Raw genomic sequence first — 13,378 nt, 5'->3', positions numbered from 1 at the left:
GCTGGTCTATTTCATCTAAGCTATAAAATTTGTGAGGACACAGTTGTTAGTACTCCTTCTTTTTCTCTTTAATTTCAATAGCATCAGTAGTGATGACCCCTCTTTTATTTCTGATGTTACCAGATTGTGTCCTTTCTTTTTTCTTGGTTAACCTGGCTAGGGATTTATCTATTTTATTGATCTTTTCAAAACAGCAGCATTGTTTTCATTGATTATTGATTCCCTGTTTTCAGTTTCTCTGATTTTTAAATTATTTCTTTTTTTCTGCTTGCATTACATCTCTATTTCTCCTTTTTCTGATTTCCTAATGTGGACACTTGGGTTGTTCATTTTAAAGCTTTCTTCTTTTCTGATATATGCATTCAATGCTATAAATTTCCCTCTAAGCACTGCTTGTGCACCATTCTACAAATATTGATAAGTTGTATTTTAAATTTAATTTAGTTAAAATATTTATCTTTGTTCACACTGGACATGATTATCGATGTAGAAAATATCAAATAATTTTTTAAAACCCTGAAACTAACAATTATAGAAAGATTTAAATATACAAGGTTAATATACAATTGCCTTTCAATATACCAGCCACGAACAATTGGAATTTAAAATTAAAACAAAATACCATCTACACTGGCACAAAAAATTAAAATACTTGGAGTAAAGCTAACAAAATATGTGTAAGATATATATGAGGAAAATTACAAACTCTGAGGAAAGAAATCAAAGAGGATCTAAATAAATGGAGAGAGAGTTTGTGTTCATAGACAGGAAGACAATATTGTTAAGATGTCAGTTCCTCCTGGCATGATTTTTGACTCGATGTAATTCCAGTCAAAATCCCAGAAAGTTATTTTGTGGCTACAGACAAACTAATTCTAAAATTTGTATGGGTGTGCAAAAGACCTGAAATAGCTAACAAAGAAGGACAAAATCTAAGGACCTACACTACTTGACTTGAAGACTTACTATAAAGCTACATAATTAAAACAGTACAGTACCAAAGAACAGACAAATGGATCAATAAAACAAAACAGAGAACCCAGAAATATATCCAACATATTTGTCACCGCTGACAAATATAGTCAATGGTGTTTGAAAAAAGAGCAACAAAAATCCCTAGTTAAATGGAGAAATAAGTCTTTTCAACAAATGTTACTGGAACAACCGGACATCCACAGGCAAAAAGTGTGAACTAGAAGCAACTTTACACCTTTCACACAAATTAACTCCAATGAATTATAGACCTAGGTGTAAAATACAAAACTATAAAACTCCTAGGAGATAACATAGGAGGAAATCTAAATTCTCTTGAATTTGGTAATGACTGTTTAGATATGACAAAATCATGATCCATGAAAGAAAAAAATTAGTAAGTCTAAAGATGCTTGACACGTGAAAAAAATAAAAATAAAAGATGCTTGACATCATTTTCATTAGGAAATTGCAGATTAAAACAACAGTGAAATATCATGACACATCTATTATAATGGCTAAAATCCAAAGCACTGACAATACCAAATGCCAGTGAGGATGAGGAGCAACAAGAACTCAACACTTGATCTAGCGATTGCATTCATATAGCAGCTTTATTCATGATTGCCAAAAACTGGAAGTAACCAAAATGTCCTTCAGTAGGTGAATGGATAAAGAAACATACGTTCAGACAATGAAATGTTATTCAGTGATTTTTTTAAGTGAGCTATCAAACCATAAAAATATATGGCAGAGCTTTAATTCATATTGCTAAGTGAAAAATGTTAAGTCTGAAAAGGCCACATATTATATGATCCCAACTATATGACACTGGGTTGCCAGAAGTTCTGGGAAAAGGAAGGATGAATAGATGGAGCACAGAGGAATTTTAGGGCAGTTAAACTACTATTTATGATACTGTAATGATGGAGATATATCATTATACAGTTGTCAAAACTCATAGAATGTATACCACAAGAGTTAACCCTAAGGTAAACTATAATTTTTAATAATGTATCAGTGTTGTTTAATCAGTTGTAACAAATGTACCACATACTATCAGATGTCTAATTTACAAATGTACTACATACTATAATTTAGGAAGCTATGTGGGGAATGGGGGCATGTGTATGGGAACTCTGTACTACCTGCTCAATTTTTCTGTAAACCTAGAACTTTTCTAAAAACATAAATTATATTAATTTTAAAATAATACATGAAAAATATAACCCAGAAATTTTTCTTTCTTGTATTGGCTCTCAAGCAAAAAAAAAAAAAAAAAAAAAAAAAAAAAGTCCTACCATTGCAATAAATGATTATAATTAGAAATAGATTTGTTTGACCCTTTTTTCTTGAGGTACTATGTTTCATATGGTGCTGCATTGCTTTATGTAGAATGGATATAGTGATATAAAAATAAATGAATTTTAAGAGCTATTGATACCCGTGACATCTAGGAAACTCCCCTGATATCGCATTTATTCATTAACATATTAACAAACCTTACTGAGTGCCTACTACATGCCGAGCACTATTTCCACTCTGGTGATAGAGCAGTGAGCCAGACGGAAAAAAAAAAAAATCTACTTTTCTGGAGCTTACATTCCATTAACACATTCCCAAACCTTTATATCTCTCCACACATTCAACAAAAACCCTCTAAGTTGTCTGGAACTACTAAACATCTAAACCACATTTGTAAACATTCTTCCTCTTCTTCTTCTTCCTCACCACCCCTCTGCCACCCCCGCTCCAAGATGGAGTTTCGCTTTTGTTGCCCAGGTTGGAGTGCAATGGCACAATCTTGGCTCACTGAAACCTCGTGGGCCCAGGCGATTCTCCTGCCTCAGCCTCCTGAGTAGCTGGGATTACAGGCATGTGCCGCCATGCCCAGCTAATTTTTGCATTTTTAGTAGAGACGGGGTTTCACCATGTTGGTCAAGCTGGTCTCGAACTCCTGACCTCAGGTCATCCACCTGCCCTGACCTCCCAAAGTGCTGGGATTACAGACGTGAGCCACTGCGCCTGGCCACTTCTTATAATTAGAACTTTTCAACCATTCAAATAAGAGAATAAAAGCAACAGCTGAAATTTTAAGATGCCACCAAAACATTGTGTAAACCAAAATTATTATTATTTTTTTTAGTAGCCGAGGCTCTGACAGTTCAGAATCCATTGACTCTCTGACTGACCTTCTCAAGTTAACTTCTCAGGTATGACTGAATATTTTTGCTTATATGTGGATATGCTGTGTAGGTACTGTTCTTATTGTGACTAATAATCAGGTAAAAAATTGCAGATATGTCATTATTTTATCATTACTGTTACTTATTTTCCAACTATGTACATATTTTAAATCATAGAATTATTTAACCTTAGGGTTTCTTATTCTAACATCCTTGCTTTATAGATGAGGATACTTAAGATCCATAGAGATGAAATTATTTCTTAAAAGCCATACAACTTATTAGTGACAGAGGTGGTAGCCTAACATACATCACCTGACTGCTTAATTTATGAATTTATTATTCAACTATGTATTGAGCTCCAACTACTTATCAGGCACTGGCTGAGTGCTGGGGATAGAGCAGTGAACAAAATGAGACAACAGCTTTCCCTTTGTTATCTTACATTCTGGCAGGGAGAGATAAAAAATAAAGAAGGTAAGTAAAATACATGATGTGTTACATGGGGATAAGTGCCTAAGGAGTAAAAAAGCAGGAGGGGGAATAAAGAGTTTAGGTGGATATTGCAGTTTTGGATAGAGGCTACCAAAGTAAAAGATAAATACTTAAGTAAGAATTCAAAGGAAAGGAGGGACAAGCCAAGTAGATACTAGGTATATTAACTACTTTTTGGTACATAACAACTTCAAAACCTCAGTGGCTTACAACAAACTTTTATTTTCTCACTCATGGGTCTGCAGGTTGGCTCTATTAGACATGGGTTGGGTCAACTGGTCTTGGATTCAGGCTACAGGTTGAGTTCAGTTATGTTCCACATGTTTCTCATTTGCTTGGGCTAGAGAATACACAGGGAAGATCCTATGGTGAAAACCTGGAGTATATAAGGGGAAACCAAGCAATATAATCCCTAACACACACTGTTAACAGTCTACCTCAAAACCTTTTTCCAGTGACCCAATCTGTTAGGCAGATTTTCTGTCTTTCAAACTATCACTTGAGACAGTGTTACTAAATGTATCACTTCTACATAATTTGTGTCATAATTCTTCTTTAATTCATTTGTTTTTAATAAGTAAAAATTATATGTATTTATTGTATATGACACATTGTTTTGAAATAGGTATACCTTGTGGAATGGTGAAATTGAGCTAACATATTCATTACCTCACATACTTATTTTTGTGGTGAGAACACTGAAAACACTTAAAATCTATTCTTAGCAATTTTCAGTATAATATGTTGTTATTAACTACTGTCACAATGATATAACAATAGATCTCTTGAGCTTATTCCTCCTATCTAATTGGAATTTTGCATCCTTTGACCAACACCTGCCCAACCCACACCCCTTCACTCCTGCAGCCCCTGGTAACTACCATTCTACTCTCAACTTCTATGAGCTCAGCATTTTTTTGTTTTTAATACTCCACACATAAGTGAGATCATGATCTTTCTGTGCCTGGCTTATCTCACTTAATATAATGTCCTCCACGTTCATCTATATTACTCCAAATGACAAGATTTCCTTCTTTTTAAAGGCTGAACAATATTTCATCGTGCTACATACCACATTTTCTTTATCCATTTATCTGTTGATGAACACTTAAGTTGATTCCATACACTGGCTATTGTGAATAGTGCTGCAATGACCATGGGAGTGCAGACATCTCTTTGACATACTGATTTCCTTTCCTGTAGATATAGACTCAGTGGTAGGATTGCTAGTTTAGATGATAATTCTATTTTTAATTTTTTGAGGAACTTCCATACTGTTTTCCATAATGGCTGTACTAATTTATATTCTTACCAATAGTGTGCGGGGGTTCCTTTTCTCCACATCTCCAACACTGATTATCTTTTTTTTTTTTTTTAATAACAGCCACTCTAACAAGCATGAGGTAATATCCATATTTGGTTTTAACTTGCATTTCTCTGATGATTAGTGATGCAGGGCATTTTTAAATATACCTGTTGGCCATTTGTATTTGTTCTTTTGACAAATATCTATTCAGAGCCTTTGCCCATTTTTTAATCAGGCTATTTGTTTTCTTACTATTGAGTACCTGATACATTTTGGATATTAGCCCCTTATCAGATGTACGGTTTGCAGATATTTTCTCCCATCCCATTAGATGTCTCATCATTCTGTTGATTGTTTCATTGGCTGTACAAAAGCTTTTTAGTTTGATGTAATCTCATGCATCTGTTTTTGCTTTTGTTGCTTGTGTTTTCAAGTTCATATCCAAAAAATCATTGCCCAGACCAATGACATGGAGCTTTTCCCCTATATTTTTTCAGTAGTTTTATAGTTTCAAGTCTTACATTTAAGTCTTTAATCCAATTTTAGTTGATTTTTGTACATGGTGTGAGATGAGTCTAATTTCATTATTTTGCATGTAGATATCTTATTGTCCTAACAGCATTTATCGAAGATACTGTCCTTTTCACTTTGTGTGTTCTTGGCACTTCTGTCAAAAGTCAATTGACTACAAATGCACAGTTTTATTTTGGGGCTATTTCATTCAATTGGTTTATGTGTCTGTTTTTCTGCCAGTACCATGCCATTTTGATTTCTGTCATTTTATAGTATATTTTAAAGTCAGACAGTGTGAGCTTCCAGGTTTGTTCATGTAGCTCAAGACTGTTTTGGCTAGTTGGGCTCTTTTGTGGTTCCATATAAGTTATAGAATTTGTTTTCTATTTCTCTGAAAAATCCCATTGGAATTTTAATAGGGATTGTACTGAATCTGTAGATCACTTTGGGTAGTATAGACAGTTTGACAATTCTTCTGATCCGTGAGCACAAGATACCTTTCCATTTCTTCATAGAAGATATTCCATGTCTTCTATTTCTTTTATCAATGTTTTATCATTGTCAGTATACAGGTCTTTCACTTCCTTGGTTAAATTTATTCCTACTTTTTTTGGTAGATATTATAAACGGAATTATGTTCTTGATTTCTTTTTTAGATAGCTTGTTTTTTAGATAGTTTATTAATTATAGTTTGTATAGAATCACTACTGATTTTGCATGGTTTTTTATCCTTCAACTTTACTGAATTTTTAAATTCTGTTCTTTGCTGAATTTTTAAATTCTGTTCTTTGATGGGGTTTTCTATATATAAGATCATGTTGTCTGCAAACAAGGACAATTTAACTTCTTCCTTTTAATCTTGTCTAATTCCTCTGGCAAGGACTTCAGTACTATGTTGAACAGAAGTGGTAAAAGTGGGCATCATTGTCTTGTTCCTGATCTTAGAGGAAAAGCTTTCAAGTTTTCACCACTGGGTATGATGTTAGTTTTGGGTCATAGACGGCCTTTATTGTATTGAGGTACATGCATTTTATATCTTATTTGTGGAGCATTTTTATCATGAAAGGATGTTGAATTCTATCAAATGTTTTCTTCTGCATATATTGAGATGATCATAGGGTTTTTGTCCTTCATTCTGCTGTTGTGATGTATCAGATTTATCAATTTGCATATGTTGAACCATCCCTGTATTCCTGGGATGAATCCACTTGATCATGATGAATAATCTTTTATTGTGCTGCTACATTTGGTTTGTTAGTATTTTGTCAAGGATTTTTCCATCTATGCTCATCAGGGATATTGGCCTGTTATCTTTTTCTTGTAGCTTACTTGTCTGGCTTTGGTATCAGAGAAATGCTAGCCTCATGAAATGAATTTGGAAATACTCCCTCTTCTTCAATTTTTTGGAAGAGTTTAAGAAGGATTCATATTAGTACCTCTTTAAAGGTTTGGTAGAATTCAGCAGTGAAACCATCAGGTCCCCAGCTTTTCTTTGATGGGGAACTTTTTATTTCTAATTTAATCTCCTTATTCATTATTCATCTATTCAGATGTTCTGCTTCTTCATGATTCAGTCTTGGTAGGTTATATGTAGCTAGGAATTTATTTCTTCTAGGTTATCTAATTCGTTGGCATATAATTGTTTATAATGGCAGTCTTTTATGATCCTATTATCCTATTTCTGTGGTGTCGGTTATAATGTCTCATCTTTCTTTTCTGACTTTATCTGAGTCTTCTCTGTCTCCTTAGTCTAGCTATAGATTTGTCCATTTTGTTTAAAAAACAAAAACAAAAAAAAACAAAAAAAAAAAACCTCTTCATTTCATTGGTCTTTACTATTGTTTTTCTAGTCCCTATTTCATTTATTTTTGCTCTGATATTATTTTCTTCCTTCTGCTAACTCCATGCTTAGTTTGTTCTTCTTTACCTAGTTCCTTGAAGTGTAACACTAAATTGTGTATTTCAGAACTTATCTTTCCTTTTTTTCCAGCCCCAGCTCAAAAGATCTTCTTTTTTGATGTAGGTGTTTATTGATGTGAACTTCCCTCTTAGAACTGCTTTTGCTGCATCTGATAAGTTTTGATATATTATATTTCCATTTTTTGTTTGTCTCAAGATATTTTTGAATTTCCCTTTGAATTTCTTTACTGCCCGATTGGCTGTTCAGGAGCGTATTGTTTAATTTCCATGTGCTTGTGAATGTGTCACTATTTTTCTGTTATATTTTCCTAATTACCTACTATCCAGTCACAAAAGCAATGACTATGACAAAGTTTAGGTTTTGTTAGGACAGCATCTTACTTCTGCATATCAATTTCTGTAGTTTTCAGATTTTAATGCATAACACCCTCAGACTGTTAATGACTTACAATAGCAAACATTTATTGTCTTGTTCATGAATCTGAAGGTCAGCTGTGGCTCTACTGAACTAATCAGAAATCAGCCAAACTTAGCTCCTAATTGTGGGTTGGGTTCAGGTTTATTCCACCTTTCTTTCTTCACCTAGACCAGCAGCCAACTAGAGCATATTCTGCTCACAGCCAATCACAAGAGTTCAAGAGGGCAAGCCAAACCATGCAAATATATTTAAAGCCTCTGTTTAACATTCCACTGGCCAAATCAAGACATATGTCTAAATTCAACATCAATGGGGTGGGGAAGTATAATTATAATAGTGAACATTTAGGAACAATCCAGGGGTATGTTTTCCCAGGCCAGGAGTACTAAAAGTGCAATGGCCCTGAGGAAGGAGTGTGTCTGTCATTTTCTAGGAAGACCAAGGAAGCTAATGTGGCTAGAGAAGAATGAACAAGGAGAACAATGGTAAAACATGAAATCAGATAGGTATTGAAGGTTGCAGGAGCAGGTCATGTAAAGCCTGGTAGGCTTAGGACTTCAGTTTTTGCCTCTGAGTTTGGGAATCTTTGATCAGAAGAATGACATGATCTGCCTGAAGTGGTTAGCAGGGTCACCTTGGCTGCTGTGTTAAGAGTACAATGATGACCCATAAGGGAGACCAATTAGGGGGCTCTTATAATAATCCAGGCAAGATAAAAGTGGTGGCTGCACCAAAGTGATACTAGTAGAGGGAATGAGAAGTGATTAGGTTTTAGACATATTTTCAAGATAGTGTTAAGAGAATCTGCTGATGACATGTTTATAAGATTGAAAAATAGAAAGGAGAGAAGGTGGTCTCTAGAATTTGGGACCTGAGCATCTGGAGATTAGAGTTTCCATTCCATGAGGACAATGGTAAAATAGCAAACTTAATTTTGTTCTCTAGCTACTAAACCATATTTTGAATATGTATCAGGACTCTCTCCATTGCAAGAGGCAAAAAAATCCTTCCAAAATGGCTTAGTCAAAAGGGATATTTGTTGGATTACTAAATAAAAAGTCTAGGGATAAGGCTGGCTTTTGTCGTGGCTTAAATGAGGGGCTCAAATGATGTCATTAAGATCCTGGAGGGTTTTTTCTCCTGCTTTCATTTCATTTCTGCCTTTTCTTGGTTGGTTCCATTCTCAGACAGACTTTCCTCTCATGGTGGTAAAATGACTGTAGAAATCCAGCCTCACATCCTCACCATACTAAGTCTGGTTGAGACATCCTCCTATATAGTAGTTCCCTCAAAAATGCAGATATTGACATTTTTAACAAAGAGGTAAAAGATCTCTTCAGTGAAAACTGTAAAATGTTGATGAAATCGAAGACACAAATAAATGGAAAGTATTTTGTGTTCATGAATCAGAAGAATATTGTCAAAATGTCCATACTACCCAAAGCTCTCTACAAATTCAATGCAATACCTATTTCAGTGACTTTTTCACAGAAGTAGAACAAACAGTACTAAAATTTGTATAGAATGACAAAAGAGCCTGAATAGCTAAAGCAAACTTGAGCAAGAACAACGAAGCTGGAGGCATCACACTTCCTGATTTTAAAATATGTTACAAAGCTACAATAACCAAAAGTATATGACACTGGCATATGAACAGACACACAGCACAATGGAGCAAAATAGAAAGCCCAGAAGTAAAACCATGCATATACAGTCAACTGATCTTTGACCAGGGCACTAAGAATACACAATGAAGAAAAGATAGTCTCTTGAAAAAATGGTGTTGGTGGCCAAGTGTGGTGGCTCACACCTGTAATCCCAGCACTTTTGGAGGCCAAGGCAGGAGAATCACTTGCACTTAGGAGTTTGAGACCAGCCTGGGCAACAGAGTGAGACTTCATCTCTACAAAAAATAAGAAAATTATCTGGGCATGGTGGCTCATGCCTATAGTCCCAGCTTCTCAGGAGGCTGAGGTGGGAGGATCAATGAACCCGGGAGGTCAAGGCTGCAGTAAGTCATGATTGGGCCACTGCACTTGAGCCTGAGCAACAGAATGAGACCCTGTGTCAAAGAAAAAAATGGTGTTGGGAAACTGGATATATACATAAAACAAAATGAAACTGGACCTTCATACTACACAAAAAGTCAACTCAAGATGGGCTAAACACTTAAACATAAGACCCAAAACCATAAAACTCCTAGAAGAAACATAGGGGAAAGCACCAGGACATTGATCTTGACAATAATTTCGTGGCTGTAACACCAAAAGCATAGACAACAAAAACAAACACAAACAAGTGGGACTATAACAAACTAAAAAGCTTCTGTACAACAAAGAAAATATTTAATAGCAGGAAAAGGCAACCTATGGAATGGAAGAAAATACTTGTGAATCATATATCTGAATGGGGGTAATCTCCAAAATTTTTAGGAACTCCTACAACTTAATAGCAAAAACACCCACTAAGCTGATTTTAAAATGGGCTACATACTCGAATAGACATTTATCCAAGGAAGACGTATAAATGGCCAACAATTATATGAAAAGTTGTTCAACATCACTAATCATCAGAGAAATTCAAATCAAAACCATAATGAGATATCATCTCACGCCTGCTAGGTCAAAAAGTCAAAAAACTGTGTTTGCAAGGATGTGGAGAAAATGAAGCCTTTATATCCTGTTGGTGAGAATGTAAATTGGTACAGCCATTATGGAAAACAATATGGAGTTTCCTCAAAAAAAGTTTAAAAGTGAATTACTGTATGATACAGTATTCACCCTTCTGGTATTTATCTAAAAGAATAGAAATCCAGATACTAAAGAGATATCAGCACTCCCATGTTTACTGCAGTACTATTCACAATAGCCAAGATGCAGAAACAAGTGTCTATCAATGGATGAACAGATAAAGAAGATGAGGGGTATGTGTATGTGTGTGTACATACTGGAATATCATTTAGCCTTTGAACCTAGAGGACATTATGTTCCTTAAAATAAGCCAAACACAGAAAGACAAATAGTACATGATCTCACTTCTATGTGAAATCTAAAAAAGTTGACATAATAGAGAATAGAAGGTCATTACCAGGGGTCAGGGAGATGTTAGTCAAGGGTATAAACTTGCAGTTGTAAGATGAATACATTTTGAAGACCTAATGTACAACATGATGACTATAGTTAATAATATTGTTTTTTATACTTGAAATTTGCTAAGAGAATGGGTCTTACGTATTCTCATCACGAAAAGCAAAATAAGTGGTAACTATGTGCGGTGATAGACGTGTTAATTAGCTTGATTGTGGTAATAATTTCAAAATGTATACTTAAAACATCATGTACACCTTAAATATATACAATTTTTATTTGTCAATTTAGACCTCAATAAAGCTGGAGGGAAAAAAGCAAAGATGATTCTTATCAGGCTGGTTTAGACATGTGTCAACCCATAAATCACTCACTGTGACTAACAGGATGGACTGTGCTGATTGGCTTCAGCCTGGGTTCTTTGACAAACCCTCATAGGATTCACCCAGACTCCAAGAACTGAGAGTGGGTAGGATTAAATTCCCTAACAAAATTAGAGACAGTTGCCAGAAGAAGAGGGAATGAGTTCTGGGGACATGAACAACAAATTTGAACAAAGTCCAAATTCAAAAAAATTTTAAACAATCACGTAGCACAAGAATAAATGTTTTACCTCCTCCCATATTCTCTCCTGTGCCATCACATTCTCCCTTTCCCTCCATTTGCCAATCTTTTCCTTTCTCCTTTCTCCACCCTCAATACTTTAAAGGATTATACTCAAATATTCTAGTGGGTTTGTTAAAATACCATGCAAGTCTTTACTTCACAAACACCTTGTCTTTCCAAGTTATATATATATCAGGACACTCATGGATAAATATTCATACCCATGCCCACAATTCAGGCAGTTATACATACACACACACCCTCTGGAGTAAAAAATAACAGTAAAAAGAGCAAGTTTATATTCTGTGTGATCATTTTCAAAAACTAAATGAATCCCTACAATGGTCAGACATTGATTATGTGCCATATTTTGGGTATAGGCATCTTTATCAAGATATTTTTCTAGCATTATAAAAATGTTAACTTTTAAAGAATAAACAGATAAAACATAATACCAATTAAATTCTAACTTTTAAAAATTAAACTTTTAATTTTGATTAACTTGCTGTTGTAAGAAATAATTGAGAGAGATGCCAGGGACCCTGTTTTCTGTTTCCCTTAATGGTAACATCTTGCAAAACTATAGCACCGTGTTACAATAAGGATATTTATATTCGTGCAGTCAAAATGCTGACCATTTCCATGACCATAAGGATCCCTCATATTGCCCTCTTAAAGCCCTACCCACTCCCTGCTGTCCTTACCTTGCAGTTATCCCCTGGCAACCACAAATCTGTTCCGTATTTCTGTAAATGTATCATTCACAGATGTTTTTCCACATCCCTGTGAAATCACACAACATGTAATATGCTGGGATTGGCTTTTATCAGTTGGCCTACCTCTTGGAATACTCATCCCCCACCCCCAAGTTGATGCATACATCCATAGTTTCTTCCTTTTTATTTTTGTGCAGTATTCCACGATATGGATTTACCATAGCCTATTTAACCATTCACCTGTTGAAGAACATGTGGGTTGTTTTCAGTTTGGGGCCATTATGAACATAACATTAGTGTACAGGTTTATGTGAAATAAGTCTTCATTTCCCTGAGATAAAAACCCAAGAGTTCAATTGGTATATGGTATGGTAGTTATGGTACATACATGTTTAATTCTTTAACAGACTACCAAACTGTTTTCCAAAATGGATGTACAATTTTCCATTCCCAAAAGCAGTTTATGAGTAATCCATTTTCTATGCATCCTCACTGAAATTTCGTGTTGCCACTATTTTCTATTTTAGCCATTCTGACAAGTGTGTTATCTCATTGTAGTTTTAATTTGCATTTCCATAACAGTTCAACCATGTTGAATATCTTTTCACATGCTTATTTGCCTGGCCCCCTGCTTAGCCTTCCCTGACACTACCTTGAAGAAGGAATTGGGGCACTCCCAATCAGCTTTTGTTGGCATGGGTGGGTGTAGGAGTCATAGTCATTTCTGTGGTGTTAGGCTGGAGTAGAACAGTTACTATCTAAAAGGTTTTGGTCTCTTTAGGCTGTCCCTCTCCTGGTCCTTGGGCTAGAAGGAACAGGCTTATGTAGGGATTTTTTAAAATTGCATTCATTGGGATTTTTAAAAATTGCATTCATTGGAATTTCTGGATTGCCAGCCTCTCCAGCTTTAAAGTGAGAACGTATGAAGCAAAAAGGAAACACAGTGAACTCATCATCATGCCACTCTTCTGGCCTTGAACTCCCTAGCTAGTCTCCTTCTCCTTTCCATCTTTTAGAATTTCTTATGTAATACCCAGAATTTTTGGTTGTACTTAGTGGGAGGAATAAAGTACTTCTCATCTTCTTATAAGTGGGAATCTCATAACAGTCTCATGTCTGCATATGTACTCTTTGATATGTTGATTAAATATTGATTTTAA

General features: G+C 35.2%; 2 protein-coding genes across 17 annotated transcripts in view; one reads left to right on the top strand and one right to left on the bottom strand.

Annotated features, from left to right (window-relative positions):
- The window catches only part of CYREN (cell cycle regulator of NHEJ), a 163,179-nt gene that overhangs the window by 58,793 nt on the left and 91,008 nt on the right, over positions 1–13,378 (bottom strand). The gene's annotated exons all lie outside the window — the stretch shown is intronic.
- Positions 1–13,378, top strand: part of AGBL3 (ATP/GTP binding protein like 3) — a 148,624-nt gene that overhangs the window by 68,578 nt on the left and 66,668 nt on the right. For 15 of the 16 annotated variants that reach the window (XM_021936293.2, XM_021936288.2, XM_031665902.1 and 12 more), the window contains one exon: positions 3,119–3,185. In XM_021936293.2, the coding sequence (XP_021791985.2) occupies positions 3,119–3,185 (67 nt within the window). The remainder of the gene's footprint in view (positions 1–3,118; positions 3,186–13,378) is intronic. The other variant, XM_021936286.2, reaches the window with a different exon arrangement.

This window comes from Papio anubis, chromosome 4, assembly GCF_008728515.1.
Source record: "Papio anubis isolate 15944 chromosome 4, Panubis1.0, whole genome shotgun sequence".
Classification (NCBI taxonomy): domain Eukaryota; kingdom Metazoa; phylum Chordata; class Mammalia; order Primates; family Cercopithecidae; genus Papio; species Papio anubis.
Note: the sequence above shows the minus strand (reverse complement) of the source record. Positions and strands in the feature narration are given on the sequence as shown.